Genomic DNA, 18220 nt, shown 5'->3' with positions numbered 1-18220 from the left:
ATGGGTCTGATATACAGTTGTGTTCAAAATTATTCAACCCCCAATGCTATTAAGGGTTTTAGGGAATTTAGTGTACATTTGTAATTGTATTCAGAATTAAATCCTACAAGGACTTCTTAAAGAACCATATGCAAATAAAATTACATCAATTGGTTTTGTAATATAGTAGTAAATGTTTCTTTTGTGAATTCTTCATTGACACAATTATTCAACCCCTACCACTCTGAAGAACAGAGGTTCATTGAAGTGTTTTCAATCAGGTATTGAAAACACCTGTGGATATCAGGGAGCAGCAATAAAGCCTAATAAGCACCAATAAGGCAGGTTTAAAATGACTGTGATACTCAGCTCATTCTAAACATTTACTGGTGTGGTTACAAACATGGTGAAGTCAAGAGAATGGTCCAGGAAGACAAGAGAAGAGGTGATTAATCTTCACAGGAAGGGCAATGGCTATAAGAAGATTGCAAAGATGTTAAACATACCAAGAGACACCATAGGAAGCATCATTCGCAAATTCAAGGCAAAGGGAACTGTTGAAACGCTACGTGGTCGTGGCAGAAAAAAGATGCTGACTTCGAATGCTGTGCGCTATCTGAAGCGTAGAGTGGAGAAAAGTCCCCGTGTGACTGCTGAGGAACTGAGAAAAGATTTGTCAGATGTGGGTACTGAAGTTTCTGCTCAGACAATACGGCGCACCCTGCGTACTGAAGGCCTCCATGCCATGCACCCCTTTGCTGTCTCCAAAGAATAAGAAGAGTCGACTGCAGTATGCCAAAAGTCATGTGGACAAACCACAGAAGTTTTGGGATAGTGTTCTGTGGACTGATGAAACAAAATTAGAACTGTTTGGGCCCATGGATCAACGCTATGTTTGGAGGAGGAAGAACAAGGCCTATGAAGAAAAGAACACCTTGCCTACTGTGAAGCATGGCGGGGGGGTCAATCATGCTTTGGGGCTGTTTTGCTTCTACAGTTACAGGGAAGCTTCAGCGTGTGCAAGGTACCATGAATTCTCTTCAGTACCAGGAGATATTGGATGACAATGTGATGCAGTCCGTCACAAACCTGAGGCTTGTTAGACGTTGGACCTTTCAACAGGACAATGATCCCAAGCATACCTCCAAGTCCACTAGAGCATGGTTGCAGAATAAAGGCTGGAACATTTTGAAGTGGCCATCGCAGTCACCAGACTTAAATCCGATTGAGAACCTCTGGTGGGACTTAAAGAAAGCAGTTGCAGTGCGCAAGCCTAAGAATGTGACTGAACTGGAGGCTTTTGCCCATGATGAATGGGCGAAGATACCCGTAGATCGCTGCAAGACACTTGTGTCAAGCTATGCTTCCCGTTTAAAAGCTGTTTTAACTGTAAAAGGATGCTGTACTAAGTACTAAGATTGAATGTCACTTGGGGGTTGAATAAAACTGATAATGATGTGAGCACAGAAAAGACATTTGTGGTTATTTCATTATAAATGTTATGTTATATCTGTCTGACCTACACGTGCCTCTTTGATTTAATTGTAAGCAGGATGACTGAATGATCAAAATCAATGTCAAACCGGCCAAAACAATCAATTTCAGTTGGGGTTGAATAATTTTGAACACAACTGTATAACTTGTGTGCTCGTAACGTCACACACTATGTGAAAGTCTCTTATTAAATGTTTGATATTTTAGGAGCTTTGGTCTGCTGACTTTACATCTTTATCTTTTCTTTAGTAATAGACAGAGTTAATATATTAAATAATACTTCACCTATATCACAGAAACTCTAAATAACTACAACAATCACTTAAATCTCTTATTTAGTTCATAGAAAAGACTCCAAAATTATTTTGAAAATGTATGAAAATGAATGAAATGATTGTTTATATGATGAAAACATCAAAGAGTCAGCAGTGCTCATCATAATAAACTCTCATCATCTCATCATTATTGATTAACGAGGAGACAAGGGGGCGGGGTCAGGAAACAAGACGAGGAAACACACAGCACACTGAAAGTGAACAATGGGTGTGTGCTTCCACACAAAACATGGGCCTGTCATGATCCTGCTTCAAGACTAGAGAAAAACAAGGACAAGAGGGCAGAATCATGACATTATAATAATAATAATTATTAAAGGCATCTTTTGATATATTTGATTTCTTTGTAAGTATATGCTCTCCTGTTGTTTACACGTTTTACAACACTTCAATAATCCTGTGTACAGTTTTATTCTCCTCTAGTCCGTGTTACGTTTGCTTTATGTCTTAATATATTTTATTCACTGTGTTGTACTGACATATACTTGTATGATGATATGCAAATAAAGAGAATTAACTTTTCCACTGTAAATTCTGTTTATCATCACATGGACAATAAAACAAACAAGAAGGAAATTAAAAATGCAAATGAGTCTTTCTAAAGAAAAAAACAAATAATGATAGGTGTTGAAGATGAGATATAATATAATGACATCTAAACAACACAGACAGAGAAACAGAAGATTCAGGAGAGAAACACACAAACTCAAAGGTAATAACTTTATTTACTTTCTCATTAAAATAATACTTTTTAAAATGATTTTTATTTATAAAACCAGACTTTATTATGTACACAAGCTCTTACTGAGAATGAACTCATTTGTTTTTGATATTTTATTGAAAATAATATTCAACATTCAGCTGATCAGTGAAAATGTTCTCAGACTCTGTTGGCTTTTAATTTTGATGACATTACTGTCATGTGTTAGTCTTATTTTACTGGTTTGATCCTGAAGCTCAAGTCAGATTATATTGGAGATGTTTTATTATGCATTACATTAGTCTTGTAATAATGTGATAACTGGAAACTCAATGTTGTGGTAAGCAGAACGATTTTTAAACATAAGAGCAAAAAACACAAGAACAAGCCAATGAATCTCAACATCTTGCAATGCATGCAATCAACAAGACTCATCCTTGACTCCCAGCATGCATTGCAGCATGAATAAATGATGCAGATTTGTCTAGTTTCTTTATTTTTGTTGTGTTTTGTTGGACACTTTTAGGTTGTTTTGTGCAGTTCAGGGTTAACCTGTTCATCAAAATAATTGATAATTTATTGGGGCACTATGAAAGAACATGAGGTTAAGCCCTTTACCACCCCCAAAAATACAAGCCAACCTAGCTATCTAAAAAGTTTTTTTCTTTTGCTATTGCTTTTGACCACTATAATCAGTGTTTAGTCAGACCCACAATGTGTGTAGCTATAAGATGATTTATTGTACAAATTTAAATTTAATAGAAAAATACACTACAGTAATAAAATATTAAAAAAATACAACATTCTTAAAGATTTAACAAACACGATATATGACTACCTTTAGGTTCCTACACTAAAGTTAGATAGATTGTGACCCTGCCTGCGAAAACCCAGATCAAGTGTTTATTTGTGTTTTACTGTATTAGTGTTTTCTACATAAAATCATCCTACATAATGTAAAAAACATTCTTTAATATTGATTGAGTAAGGTCATGTCAGCAATTGAAAATATTGTGAAATAAATGTTTGAAATCAAATTGTGATACTCTTTATCTCACACTTAGATTTGGGACTCTCGTCTGGTTTTCACAGGCAGAGTCTCACATGTGTAACTTATACTGTAAGTCCGCTTGCAAAAGTGGCTACAAATTCAAGATATATCTGGACACAAATTATATCCTTCTCATGATAAACGTAACCTATTGAATTGACTGTTAGGGGTAACACTTTACAATAATAGTACATGAATAATCATGTACTAATACATAAATTAATAATCACTTTACTATGAACTAATGATGCATTAGGCTATACTAATCAATAACTAACCATAACTATGTCATGAGTCATATAAATTCTTGCATGAATAACCGCCTCCTTAACTACACATTAATAAATGTTTGTTAGTTAATGCATTAATTACCACTTTGGGTAACCCAAATCAAACATGCTCTAGAACAATGGTTCTTCACCTGGGGTCCGCAGGATCTGATGCTTTGAGGTGAAATAAAGATGCATAAAATGTTCCACTAATAATTTTATATGCACAATATATTTAAAAAATGCATATGCTCACAATACCAAGAAGGCATGGATCACTGCGGTAAAGAAGAGCCTCCTAAATAAAAACGGTGCGCACTAGTAACACTGATGTTATCTCGCTGTTGCTGGATCAGGACTTGACAGCCCGACTGGACTGTTTAAGTTGATTTTCAATAAAGCAGTGTTGAATTTTTTGCTTACATTTACAAAAAAACTGAACATCACTGTTTTATTTCATTTGAAAGTTTCTTCCGTTGTATTTATTTGTGCAGTTGCTCATAATTTGATTATTTGTTCTTATTTTACTGTTAACTTGTTTTAACAATATGTGAAAGTTAGTTTTTGATGTCATAACCAGTCACATGGGTCAAAATCAGTAGAGCCCAATCAGGCCTGGTTGATATGTGCTTTTTATGGTGGGGCAAGTGACTGGGTCAGTAGAAAACATTTTTAGCATTGAGTCGTACAATAATAAAAAATATCTAAACCACACTGAAGCCCTCATCTTGTAAAATGTGATTCTTCTTAAATAAATGTGTTAAACTTGCACACAATATAATAATATTAAATAATATAGATAATGAGATGGAAACTGCAAAAAGGGACCCTTTATTAAAAAGAATAAAATTACCACCCCTTCCACTGTTGACTACAGCCCAGAAAGTGGCAAAATGTGTACACTGTCTGAAATAAAGTTACAAAACTGTACCTTTTCTGTCACTGGGGCTTTACCCTTTTAAAAAATACAGCTTTGCACCTAAGGATTTTATTTTAGTACCACAGAAGTACATATTAGTACCTCAAAAATACATATTAGTATCTCAAAGGTACATATTGGTACTAAATGTTTACACATCTGTACCTAATGGTCCATACAATTACCTTTTTAAAGGGTGCTGTCCCACTGACAACTAGGGTACATATTTTGACTTTTTTCTAACAATGTAGGTCATTAATGTACGCTAATCTACCCAAAATTGTATTCTGATTTGTAATCCTGTAAAGGTACCAAACCGAAACTAAGTGTACAGCCCCAGTGACAGAAAAGGGACAGTTTTGTACCTTTATTTATGACAGTGTATATATAAATGTAGTATATACAAATGTAATTCAAATCAATGATGCCCCAAGGCTGTCGAGCTTCAAAAATCAGCATAAATATGTACCGTTAAAATCCACATGATATGTGCCATATATTCGTCTTCTCATGCCATATAAACTTTTTGAGAAGGTAAATCCTACAACATTAACCAACATTATTTACTGTGATAGATCAATATGTTTAAGTGTGAGGGTGTGATATTATAAAATAGATTGTCTCTGAAATAAATTATTAACTTTATAATGCTATAGTGTTAAAGTTAAAGAATAGAGTACAACTAATTTTAAATGTGTAAAGCTATATAACTGACATTGGCTGACACTCATTTCAATTCAATTCAATTCAATTTTATTTATATAGCGCTTTGCACAATAAGTAATTGTTTAAAAGCAGCTTTACATTAGTAGAAGCAAAGAAAAGCACAGAAAATCGACAGATAGCACAACATAATACACGATAGCAAAGCAGGTAAATTTGCTGCGGCTATGAATCAACAATATAAGCGAGCGTATTACTAATGTAACGTATAGGAGAGAGTGCTAAGTTAAGCCCAAGAAGGCTGCCTCCCCGGGTTGAAAAACCCCCTAGGAGAAAAAAACCCAGACTTTTAGCCGGGGAAGTAAAAAAGTCCTAGGAGGGAAAAACCCTTGGGAGATATATATATTTATATATACACATTGAAACGGATAAGGAGATTAAGCGGGTTCTGTCGTTGTTCGTTGGTCAGGCATCAGCTGGGCATCACGTTGAAGGACAGCCAGTGGATCAGAGGTGTGCCGACTTTCACATTTACCGGAACTGGGTCTGTTTGTCTCAGTGTCCTCGGAACGAGTACGAGACAGGGAGAGAGAAACAAAATCCAAAAAATTGATTGTATTCTGATAGTAATTCTTTAATATACGAGGGCGCTAGGCCATTTAAGGCTTTGTAGGTGATTAGTAATATTTTAAATTGTATGCGATAATTAACTGGTAGCCAGTGTAAAGATGCCAAAATTGGACTTATGTGGTCATACTTCTTAGATCGAGTAAGTACCCTTGCAGAAGCGTTTTGAACCAGCTGAAGCTTGATTACCTGATTTGCATGGCATCCCCCGAGTAACGAGTTACAATAGTCTATTCTAGAGGTCATAAAAGCATGAATAAGCTTTTCTGCATCTGATGCAGACAGCATATGGCGTATTTTTGAGATATTTCTAAGATGGAAGAATGCTGTGCGGCAGACGTTGGAGATATGGCTATTGAAGGATAAATTGCTGTCGAACATTACACCTAAATTCTTAACCGTGGAAGATGGCACCACCGTGCAGCCATCTATGTGCAACTTGTAATCTGACATATTATGTTTGTAGTGATTTGGTTCAATAATAAGTATCTTAGTCTTATTGGAGTTTAGCATAAGAAAGTTATGTGCTATCCAGTCCCTAATATCACTAATGCAGTCTGTTAGCTTAGAAAACGTGTGTGTTTCGCTGGGATGCGAGGAGATGTAAAGCTGGGTATCATCCGCATAGCAGTGAAAACTTATGTTATGTTTCCTGATAATGTCTCCTAGGGGTAACATATATAACGAGAATAGGATAGGGCCTAGAACTGATCCCTGCGGTACACCGTATTTAACCAGGGAGTGATATGACTCTTCCTCATTTACATAAACAAAGTGATAGCGATTGGTTAGATACGATCTGAACCAGGCTAAAGCCTGACCACTGATGCCAACATAGTTTTCTAGTCTATTGAGTAAGATTGTGTGATCTATTGTGTCAAAGGCTGCACTAAGGTCTAGTAATATAAGAATTGAGATTTCACCACGATCGGATGTTAATAGGAGGTCATTTGTAACTCTAAGCAACTGTCATGAATATGACTTCCACTCCTCTTCCAAATCACCACCAGAGGGAGCCATCACCTCAGTATTAAAGACTTGTCATGAACTCCATTTCCCATAAGCCCACATCCTTAGACACTGATTCAGGCTCCACCTGATTGTCATTACACACACCATAAAAGTCCCAGCATTCTCATCATTCTTTGCGAAGTCTTGATTTGTCTCTACAGTCACTACTGAGCGTTTGTATATCTCTTTGTCTACCTGTGTTTGACCTGGATTTGTATTTACCTTTGCCTGTTATCCGCCTGCCCCGATCTACTGCCTGTCTTATCACTCTGAGTTTGCCTAGCCCATATTGGATTGTTTATTGGTGTTTGAACATTACCTGTCTGACTACGATTGTGTTAATAAACTCTGCACATGGATCCTCATTCTATGAGTGCTTCTTTACAGCAACGCTGTCTCTGTGCTATGGTGGGGCCTGAATCCTGATTGGAACTTTTCATATGTACTATTATTTGCTAAGAATGTGCGTAGCTGGCTTGCCACTACTTTTTCTAATATTTTAGAAAGAAAAGGTAGATTTGAGATTGGTCTAAAGTTATTAAGATCTCCCTGGTCAAGGTTTGGTTTTTTAATCAGCGGTTTAATAACTGCTAGTTTGAAAGCTGTTGGAACGTATCCTAATTCTAGCAATGAGTTAAAGATATTTAGTACTGGGTGTGATACTACAGGGAATACCTCTTTGAGTAATTTTGTGGGAACGCGGTCTAATATACAGGAAGATGATTTAGATGATGTTACTAATTTAGAGAGCTCTTCTATTGTAGTAGGTTTAAATGACTCAAGATGTTCGTATGATAATCTAGTGTTAAATGTACTATTGGGTAGAGTGGTGGCTGCTTGCATAGCTACGATATTTTCCCTAATAATCGTAATTTTGTTAGTAAAGAAGTTCATGAAGTCATTACTATTGTGTTGGAGTTTACTATTGGATTCTGTTTGTTCTTTGTTTCTAGTCAGTTTCGCAACTGTGCTAAAGAGGAAACGAGGGTTATTATGATTTTCTTTAATAAGATTGCTGAGATACGTAGATCTGGCGATTTTTATAGCCTGTCTATAGTGTTTAACACTCTCTTTCCATGCTGAACGCCATACCTCTAACTTTGTGCTTCTATAATTTCTTTCCATTTTTCTAGCTACCTTTTTTCATGTTAATATGCAAATACTGAGACTGAACTGGCGTCTCATTTCTGGGACTTTAAGTTGTTTATCATTACAGTAATAACATGCAAAAGTAAGGTATGTGTAATAAAACATCAACAAGGAAGCGAAATATGAAAATGATGATGAGATAAAATATAATGACATACTGATGAACACAGACAGAGATACAGAAGATTCAGGAGAGAAACACACAAACTCAAAAGTAAGAAATTTATTTAGTTTCTCATTCCTTTTAAAATAATATTTATCATATCACAGTTTTTTATAAGGATTGTGTATTAATGTTTAATGACTTAATGAAAGTGATGATGTTGTAACCTAACACACTTAACTTTATTCATATTTATACATTTTCTGCATTCAATTATTCTTTCAAAAAAATTCAATACCCAACCCTACATCAGATGCAGCGGCTGGTTCACCTGAAAATCATTTAGTGCAGAACCACAGCTACAGATTGTCATATTATTGTAAGTCTTTGACTTCAGTGTATGACATCAAAGTACCGCAAGAGCAAAAGTGCATGAAAGTATTTATAAACTGACCTCACTATCAGGATACTTTGATCTGATCTGATTTAAACTGATCTGCACAACACTGCATGAAATCCTGCAGACAAACAGACCTTCACATAGGAGAAAAATAAATAAACGTAGAGTAAACGTAGCTTCACTCCATGAGTCATGATTGACTATTAGTGATACCTGCTGGTAATAAACAGAAATGACATTGATTAAATTATTATTAATTATTTAGTAAATAAAACAAACTGCACAAAATGAATATCTGAGATTTTTCTTTCTTCCTCAGAAATGGATCAAACTCCTTATTTCAGATTTCTTCTTATTGGTGAGTTGATGTTTCTGGATGTATTTATTTTTTTAAGTAAAATTAACTGAATGTAGAAACATTTAAAGAATGTAAAAAGAAAATGTGTAATGACAAACAATCTAGACGATAAATTGATTTGATAAAATATAAAATATACATTGCTAATATATTACAGTTTTGAATTTAATTTGCAAAACCTCTGACTCCTTCTGAAAATTAAACTTTCTCCCCATTTTACCTGTGGTCAAAATCAAACACTGCTCTCAAATCATAAACAAAGTTATCAAACAGTCAGTTAACAATACACCAAAAAAAATTAAAAACACATTGTTCAAAACATATAGTTCTCAGGGAGAAGTACATTTTTACAGTTTTTCTAAGTGACTTTAGAGAGTTTCTTAGATCAGAAATACATTTTTCATCCTCCACATCATGAAGTTAGTTGTTAAAATTAAAAGCAAATTCTCATTGTTTTGGACAAATTGCATGTGTCTTGTTACAATCAAGCAGATGATTATGTACAATTGTCTGCTGTTTCCACAGTTTCAATTTTCATTTTCAATTAAATAAAATTTTCATGAAAATACATTATACTGGTTTCTGTTGAATTGTCCTACACCTCAAAACATTTATGAAAACCAGCCATTTTGTTGCACGTTTGCCATTCAACAGGATGAGCTCCGGCGTGGTCACGTGGAAAAGTGACGTCAATGCATACCCTCTATTGATTCATGCTGCGTCCGAAACCGCCTACTACATACTATATAGTACGCGAAAAGCAGTAGGCGAGGCGAGTAGTATGTCCGAATACATAGTATTCGAAAAACAGTATGCGAAAAGTACCCGGATGACCTACTACTTCCGGTTAGATTTTGCAGTGTGCATACGATGGACGCTTCACTATCCCATGATGCCCCGGACGAGGAGTTATCCAACGAAGAAGAAGAGGCACGCGGCTGTTTTCGCGCTGAAATGACATGACGTGATGACGACGTATGTCACGTGATGTAGCAACATGGCGGATGTAGTACGTCCGAATCTCATTCATACTACCCGGATTCATACTATACAGTACCTACTGTTTTAACGCCAAGTAAGTAGGTACTTCATCTAATTCAGTACCTACTATACAGTATGCGGTTTCGGACGCAGCCTCAGTTTTTTTCAGCGTTTGAAACATCAGCCATGCTGGCGACACCTGCTGGTCAAAATAGTGTAAAAGCAGTAAGATCAGTCCAAACATGTTACACTTTTTACAAAATAATAGCAAGGTTGTTCTAAAAATATGTTTTTAAGAAAAATAAATTATTTAATTTAATAAAGACATAATTAAAAGTGTATTCAGTGTTTAGTTTTATTTATTGCAAACAAATCATTAAAATGAACTCACCTTTTAATTATGCACATTTTTGTCATTAAATCTGTCTATAAACAAAAAGTAGACAAAATGGTAGTGTTATTAGTCAAAAGGATTAAATGTTTTATGAACTTTTATAATAAAACTAACCCGAGTTCACCTACACAGGTCATTTGTGATCAACTCCCCCTAGTGATGAATCATCGAATTTTCAAAACATTTCGAAACAGTTATGCCACAAAGAAGCCTCGTTTGCTTAAATCACTTGGCCAGTTTGAAACTACCTTCTGTTCAAATTTCATGCAAATATCTGATAAAATGAGAAAGCAAAAACATGTAAATACGTAGCTTTCGGTCACACACATTCCATAGACATCCATATATAAATTTTTCCTCCGATGTCAGCATTTCTGCTATAAGATAATACGTGTTTTGGTTAACATTTTGTTTATAGCTACATTTAAGCAGAGACAGTGAATGTTTTTTATGAACTGGATGACAGGGCCCACTCGCCAAGTTGCTTAGGGCCCCCAGAAGGCCAGGATCGGCTCTGACAATATGGCTAAACGTTTTGACTGTCTTGCTCAAAAAAAAACTTTCATATTTTTCCATCATTGACTTTTGAAGAACAAAAACACCATAGTAGCTCAATATTTATTAGAATTCACTAAGCTTTGCTCTTTGAAAATTTTTGCTCTACTTCTCTTTGTACCCCTATTTTTTACAGTACTGTACCCCGCATTTCACAAACTTGTCCTTTGTCTCTGTAATACTGTAATAATGTTCTTTCTTGATATGAAATAGGTGACATGTATAGGTGACATGTGCATTAGAGTACAGAATGTTTTCCTAAAAGTATCTTTGTTTTATTTAAGGGTGTCATGATTTCGAATTTAAATCAAAATTGACAAAAATCAAACTTTAAATAAAAAACTGGAATTTTAGATGCTGCCATGCCCCCATGTCACATCTGGTCGGTTTGCCAAGTGGGAAAAACACACATGTTGCGTGCTGGGAGTCAACCTCCTCTAACTTGGCTAGTTATTGCCGGTCAAAAGATAGCATGGCAGATGCAGGAGACACCACACAAGCTGCTCTTTACTCTTTACATGGGTAAAAAAAACAGCACACGCCTCCTGCCTTCAGCTGAACTCAAACAGAGCATGCACGCGTGCACAGCAGAACGGCGTCTGTGCCAGGACCGGTCGTTTATCTGAACAGAGATCTGTTTAAGTTTCACAACAACTTATTTCAGTTGCTTCAAAGTTATGAAACACTGACAGGAATGTTCATCTGACAGGAGGTTTCGTTTTATCAGGTATGTGGGTGTACCATATTTTTCCACTGGCAGCACGACTAACATGGCAGGGCATCTATGGGTTCAAGGTCAGATATATTTCATAAAAGTCTAGTCTAAAAATGGCATAGCATGTTTGGCGCTTAAAAAAATTTAAAAATCGAATCGTGACTTTACAATCGAAAATGTAATAGGATTTGGAGAATCTTGACACACTTGGTGTTATTTAAGCTTTATGCATAAAGATGTAAACCTAGAAGGATTTGTATGTTTAATGTATGTTTATTTTGTCATCCCCTTTTCCTAATATCAGTTTTAAATGTTTTTGTGGACCCCATAAACACCAGCGCTACTGTAATCTCTTTCTTTCATAGCTCTCTGTTCATTATCTGAATGCATTCAGCGCCGCTATCACCACATAAACATGAATAAGAACTGGACTGAAGCTCAGAGATACTGCAGAGAGAAATACACAGATCTGGCCACAGTCAACAACATGAACGACATGAATCAACTGATGAAGAGTGTGGATAACAGTCTGAATAACAGTGTGTATACTGGTGTCTGGATTGGACTTATGGATACAGGTGTTTATAAATGGAAGTGGTCTCTGGGTGATCCTGTGAAATATACAAACTGGGAAATTCAAGACTTGTTAAATGGTTATGGTAATTGTGTTTATATAATAAATGGATTATGGCGTGAGCAGTACTGTGGTCAGAAGTTAAACTTCATCTGCTACAATGGTGAGTGAAGCTTCATAAAATAACATCAAACCTTCACTTAACAAAACATCATCAGATGTAAACTTTATAATCATCCAAGAATTTAAAAGATCTGCACACATCCAAGACCGGTCTTTGAAGCTCTTGTAAATGTATTTTATAGAGAACTAATGTACACACAAGTGCAGCAATGCAGCAGAATGTTTTAAAATAACCAACAGAGCAAAATTTGTGGTAACCGTGGTATAAGAGGAATAATTGACTCCGGTCCTTTGAATTATACGAAAATAATGCACACTCAAGGTTGTAACCCGTTACACTGTGGGTGTCAGGGATGAGAGCGAGTCCAACGTGTAGGTGAAAATGTATTTCAATAACGCAGATTTAAAGACACAAATTCATGAAAGCACAGCAGGGCCAGACTTAGCGGGCAGCCAGGGAGCAGGATACAGACAGGGTGCCAGGTAGAGCTGCCGGAATATCAAACAACAGAGAGAAGTCTGGACTGGAGGGCAGAAGAGATGCTAAAGCAACAAACCTAGGATCTAACAGGGCAAGAAACGAAATAAAGCATAGCAAGGCTTTACGGGAGACAACTAAACTGAAAACTGAGAAATATCAAGACTATCACAAGCTAAGCTAGCAACAAGGTCTGGCACACAACAGAAAACATAAGGGCAATGTATAGAGGCGATGATGAGGGAAGGCAGCTGGGACATGGAATAATAATGAGGAAATGAAGAAGGAAATGACCGGGGCAGGGTCAAGACACCACCATGACAGCAGAATCAGGGGCATCAGACTGGGGGTAAAACCATTACTGATTACCAGGGCCCCAAGGGGAGAGAGGGTTGTCAATTATTCCTTACATAAAACATGCTTTACAAGACAACAATAAGAAAAATTACAGTTAAGAAACATAGTTCTAAGAACATTTTGCTAATATTCATGTTATGTTATGTTATGTTATGTAATTGTGTAATCTGTTTTAAATCGCATTAACATAACACAAAAAAGAATAGATGGATTTTATATAATGTATAATAATTGAATGTTTCAGCACACACACTGGAAACTCATTTTCTACTAGAAACATATTTAAAAGTGCATTTTCTAGGCTGGGGGGAGCTTTAAAAGCAGTTTTGAAACTATCATTCTGTTTCCTCAAACAGAGAGCACTAAAGAATACATCTTTGAAACTTCTTTTAAAACATGGAGAGCCGCTCAGATCTTCTGCAGACAGCATCATACTGATCTGACCAGTGTGAGGAATCAGACTGAGAATCAACAGATTCAGAAGATCATGAATGACACAAACATATCTGAAGTCTGGATTGGTCTGTTCAGTGACTCATGGGAGTGGTCAGATAAAAGTGAATCTGGATTCAGAAACTGGAGCTCTGGTGAACCTAATGGTGGTGTTAATGAACTGTGTACAGAGGTTATGATGAATCTTCAGGGTCAATGGAATGATGTGTCTTGCAGTAACTCTCTGACCTTTGTGTGTCATGAAGGTGAGTAATAAAAGTCAATGTGTGTTTGATGACAGAAGTTTCTTCATTATTAAAATGATCTCAGTATTTAAATCTTTAGAAGATGACTGTAACTTTACTCAGTATCATTTCTTACTAGTTTTTATTAAGTTACAGTTTATTTCTTTGAGTGATGCTAAGAGAAGAGGTCACATGATGGTTTATAAAAACAAATATTATTTTGTGATGTGTTAACATGCAAATACCTGAATGTGTCTTATCAATCTATCATACCATCATCATCACCATCATCACCACCACCAAGTCAGTAATACATCTAATTTATTCTCTATTATAGATAGATGTAGTTGTAATGATTGCTCTGAGGCACAAAGGGTTGAGGATCACAGTTTAATGATATTGATCAGAAAACAAATCAGAGTAAACAGAAAATAAAGCTCAGAATTGTAGTGTTACACTAACAAGACTTCACAACGAGTGTGTCTATGGACATGAGCTGCGTATGAAATCAAAGGTAGTTGACTTGTTGTCTCGCTGTCTCATGAGGCAATGACTTCAGAGGCATGAATGCAGCTCTGGGAAACACATTCAGACAAACTTCATAGTCAGCGTAATGAAATTCTGTTTGAAATATAAACAAACATCATCTTTGTGATAACATCAAATATTTGATTACTACAATACTAATTTCTCGATAGAAATGCAGTTAAAAGATGTAAAAAGTCAAAGTACAAATTTCAATCACATTCCCCACACACACATGCATAGAAATGTAGCACAATATGATGAAGGTATATCAGGAGACAGGAAGTAACACAAACATTGGATTCTGACATGCCTTCATGCCTTGGAATACTGCCTCTGAAGCCTGTAAAAATGATCTCAGTTCAGTGTTTGTTTTGATCTGATGTGTAGTTTGTGTTTGTTGTGTGTTCAGATAATCTGATATTGATCCAGATGAATCTGAGCTGGTCTGAAGCTCTGAGATACTGCAGAGAGAATCATGTGGATCTGGTTTCAGTTGATTCAGAGGAGATTCAGTTCATGGTGACTAAAGTGATTCGTCAGTCCTCTACTGACGCCGTGTGGATGGGGTTACACTATTACTGCCAAATGAACCTCTGGATCTGGATACGAGGAGAGGCCGTGTGCTATCAGAATTGGGCTCCAGGGAACGGGACAAAACTGATGGACTGCAACACTGAACACAGAGCTGGAGCAGTTCAGTCTGGAGGAGATCATCTCTGGATCAGCCGTCCTCAATCTGACAAACTCAACTTCATCTGCAGCAGAAAATAATAAAATATTTTGTGTTTATCACTTCTTCATTGTTTGTTTAGTAAAGGTGAATGGGTCTGATATATAACTTGTGTGCTCGTAACGTCACACACTATGTGAAAGTCTCTTACATTTACATTTACATTTAGTCATTTAGCAGACGCTTTTGTCCAAAGCGACTTACAAGTGAGGTAAACAATAGAAGCAATTATGGCAACATAAGAACAGCAATACATAAGTGCACTGGAAATAGTCTCATCAAGTCCAACACAATATACATAGCCAAGGGTATGTTAGTAGTTTTTTTTTTTTTTAGATAAAGAGGAAGGTAGATAGAGAAAGAGATAAAGAGAAGGGTAACTAAATAAAGATAGTAAATCTGTAATTAGGAAGTTAGGTAATGGTGGAAGAGATGGGTTTTTAGCCGAGTCTTAAAGACAGCTACAGTGTCAGCTGATCGTGTCACGACCGGCAGATCATTCCACAGTTGTGGGACAGTTCCTGAGAAGGTACGCGTTAGTGTTTTCTTCCCTTTTTGAGATGGTACCACAAGTCGTCGCTCGGTGGCAGAGCGCAGTGATCGAGAGGGTACATAAGGCTCTATAAGCAAGCGAAGATAAGGGGGTGCTGACCCAGTGGTGGTTTTAAAGGCCAGGAGCAGAGCCTTAAATTTGATGCGGGCTGCTATAGGAAGCCAGTGTAACTTGACAAAGAGAGGAGTGACGTGCGCCCTCTTTGGCTCATTGAAGACCACTCTTGCCGCTGCGTTCTGAATCATCTGTAAGGGTTTGGTCGTGCAGGCTGGAAGTCCTGCCAGTAGCGCATTGCAGTAGTCCAGCCTGGACAGGACAAGAGCTTGGACCAGGACCTGCGTAGCATGCTCATCTAGGAAAGGTCTAATTTTCCTAATATTGTAGAGGATGAATCTACAAGAGCGAGCGGTGCTGGCAACATGCTCCGTGAAGCTAAGCCGATCATCAATGACCACTCCCAGGTTTTTGGCCGTCTTGGAAGGCGTGATGGTCGAGGAACCTAGCTGAATGGAAAAGTTGTGCTGAATCTTTGGTTCGGATGATATGACAAGCAGTTCTGTCTTCGCAAGGTTAAGCTGGAGATGGTGATCCTTCATCCAGAGTGAGATGTCCCTCAGGCATGCCGAGATGCGGGCAGAAACCGTAGGATCATCAGGGTGGAACGACAAGTGGAGTTGAGTGTCGTCTGCATAGCAGTGGTAGGAAAAGCCATGTTTCCGAATGACAGAGCCCAGGGATGTCATGTATATCGAAAAGAGCAGCGGTCCAAGCACAGAGCCTTGAGGGACCCCGGTATCTAGACGTTGGGGTTCGGAGACGTCACCTCTCCAGGATACCCGAAATGACCTATCTGAGAGGTACGACTTGAACCATAAAAGCGCTGTGTCAGTGACACCCATAGACATGAGAGTCGACAGGAGGATGCGGTGATTGACGGTGTCAAAAGCTGCAGATAGATCCAGTAAGATCAGCACAGATGATTTGGAGGCTGCCCTTGCCTGCCTTAGGGCCTCAATGACTGATAGCAGCGCAGTCTCAGTGGAGTGACCACTTTTGAATCCAGACTGATTGCTATCCAGGAGGTTATTTTGTGTGAAGAAAGTGGAGAGCTGGTTGAACACAATGCGTTCAAGAGTCTTGGAAATGAAGGGAAGAAGAGAAACGGGTCTGTAGTTCTCTAGCATAGCAGGATTGAGAGTGGGTTTCTTCAGCAACGGGGTTATCCGGGCCTCTTTAAATGCTACAGGGAAGGTGCCAGTGGAAAGGGATGAATTGATAATGTGAGTGAGAGCAGGGATAACAGACGGAGAGATGGCCTGGAGGAGATGGGTGGGTATGGGATCTAGCGGGCAGGTAGTCGGATGATTAGAAGCCAAGACCTTGGAAACATCTGCTTCGGATAGGAGAGAGAAGGAGGGAAGGGAGCATGTCTCAGGGATTTGAGAATGCGCAGCCCAGTCTCACGAAATTTCGTTATATAGTCACGTATTTTTTTGATTCTTTTTTCGTGCTATTATCACGAAATTTCGTGTTTTTTCGTGATCGTATAACGAATTCCTGTTTTCGTGTGATTATCACGTATTGGTTACTCAACTGTTTTGTCCTATTTTCTTACCATTGTCGCTTCGGTTTAGGGTTAGATTTACATAAAATGACATCCCTAACCAAACCCAACTCTAACCCCAACGCCAGGCGACATATAAAAAAATAAATCAGAAAAAATAGTATAAACCAATATATAAAGTGACTTTCTATTGCAAGCACCAAATCTAACCCTAAACCGAAGCGACAATGGTTTAAAAATAGGAAAAAGCAGTTGAGTAACCAATACGTGATAATCACACGAAAACAGGAATTCGTTATACGATCACGAAAAAACACGAAATTTCGTGATAATAGCACGAAAAAAGAATCAAAAAAATACGTGACTATATCACGAAACTTTGTGAGACTGGGTAGGAATGCGCAAGAAGCGGCGGCTCGGAGAACTGACTGCTAATAGTTTTCGTTTTCTTCACAAAGAAGGAAGCAAAATCATCAGCCGTTAGGTCGGATGAGGGTGGAGGGGCAGGGGGACAAAGAAGGGTAGAGAAGGTCTTGAAGAGAGTGTGAGAGTCAGGTGAGTTGTTAATCTTTGATTAAATGTTAATCTCTTATTAAATGTTTGATACTTTAGGAGCATTGGTCTGCTGAATATATTAAATAATACTTCAATTCTATCACAAAAACTGACGTTAACTACAAACAATCACTTAAATCTCTTCTTTAGTTTATAGAAAAGACTGCAAGATGATTTTGAAAATGTATGAAATTTTATGAAATGATCGTTTATATGATAAAAACATCAAAGAGTCAGCACTGCTCATCATAATAAACTCTCATCTCATCATCATGATGTTATTAAAATATCAGCTCTTAATATTCATCATCAAAGTTAAAGTTTGTGTGTTTGTTAACTGGTTTTAGGTTTTGTACTTCTCATCTTTAGAAATGTCTG

At 37.3% G+C, this 18220-nt stretch overlaps 1 protein-coding gene across 1 annotated transcript; it reads left to right on the top strand.

The window, feature by feature from the left end:
- Positions 1 to 11667: 11667 nt before the first annotated feature.
- Positions 11668 to 15314, top strand: LOC135779024 (C-type mannose receptor 2-like). Its single transcript, XM_065289656.2, has 4 exons — positions 11668 to 11783; positions 12069 to 12440; positions 13592 to 13933; positions 14850 to 15314. Exons 1-4 carry the CDS (start codon positions 11759 to 11761, stop codon positions 15209 to 15211), a joined length of 1101 nt encoding a protein of 366 aa, XP_065145728.1. The 5' UTR covers positions 11668 to 11758; the 3' UTR covers positions 15212 to 15314.
- Positions 15315 to 18220: the final 2906 nt, after the last annotated feature.

The sequence above is a fragment of the Paramisgurnus dabryanus genome, chromosome 1 (genome assembly GCF_030506205.2).
Source record: "Paramisgurnus dabryanus chromosome 1, PD_genome_1.1, whole genome shotgun sequence".
Lineage (NCBI taxonomy): Eukaryota > Metazoa > Chordata > Actinopteri > Cypriniformes > Cobitidae > Paramisgurnus > Paramisgurnus dabryanus.
This window is presented reverse-complemented; position numbering and strand designations above follow the sequence as displayed.

What these genes read in the sequence shown, in the direction of transcription:
- LOC135779024 (XM_065289656.2), top strand. Translation starts at nt 11,759, where the DNA reads ATGGCAGGGCATCTATGGGTTCAAG. An exon ending in AAACTTCATCTGCTACAATG is followed by an intron (nt 12,441 to 13,591) that starts GTGAGTGAAGCT and finishes TTCCTCAAACAG; the next exon opens with AGAGCACTAAAGAATACATC. An exon ending in GACCTTTGTGTGTCATGAAG is followed by an intron (nt 13,934 to 14,849) that starts GTGAGTAATAAA and finishes TTGTGTGTTCAG; the next exon opens with ATAATCTGATATTGATCCAG.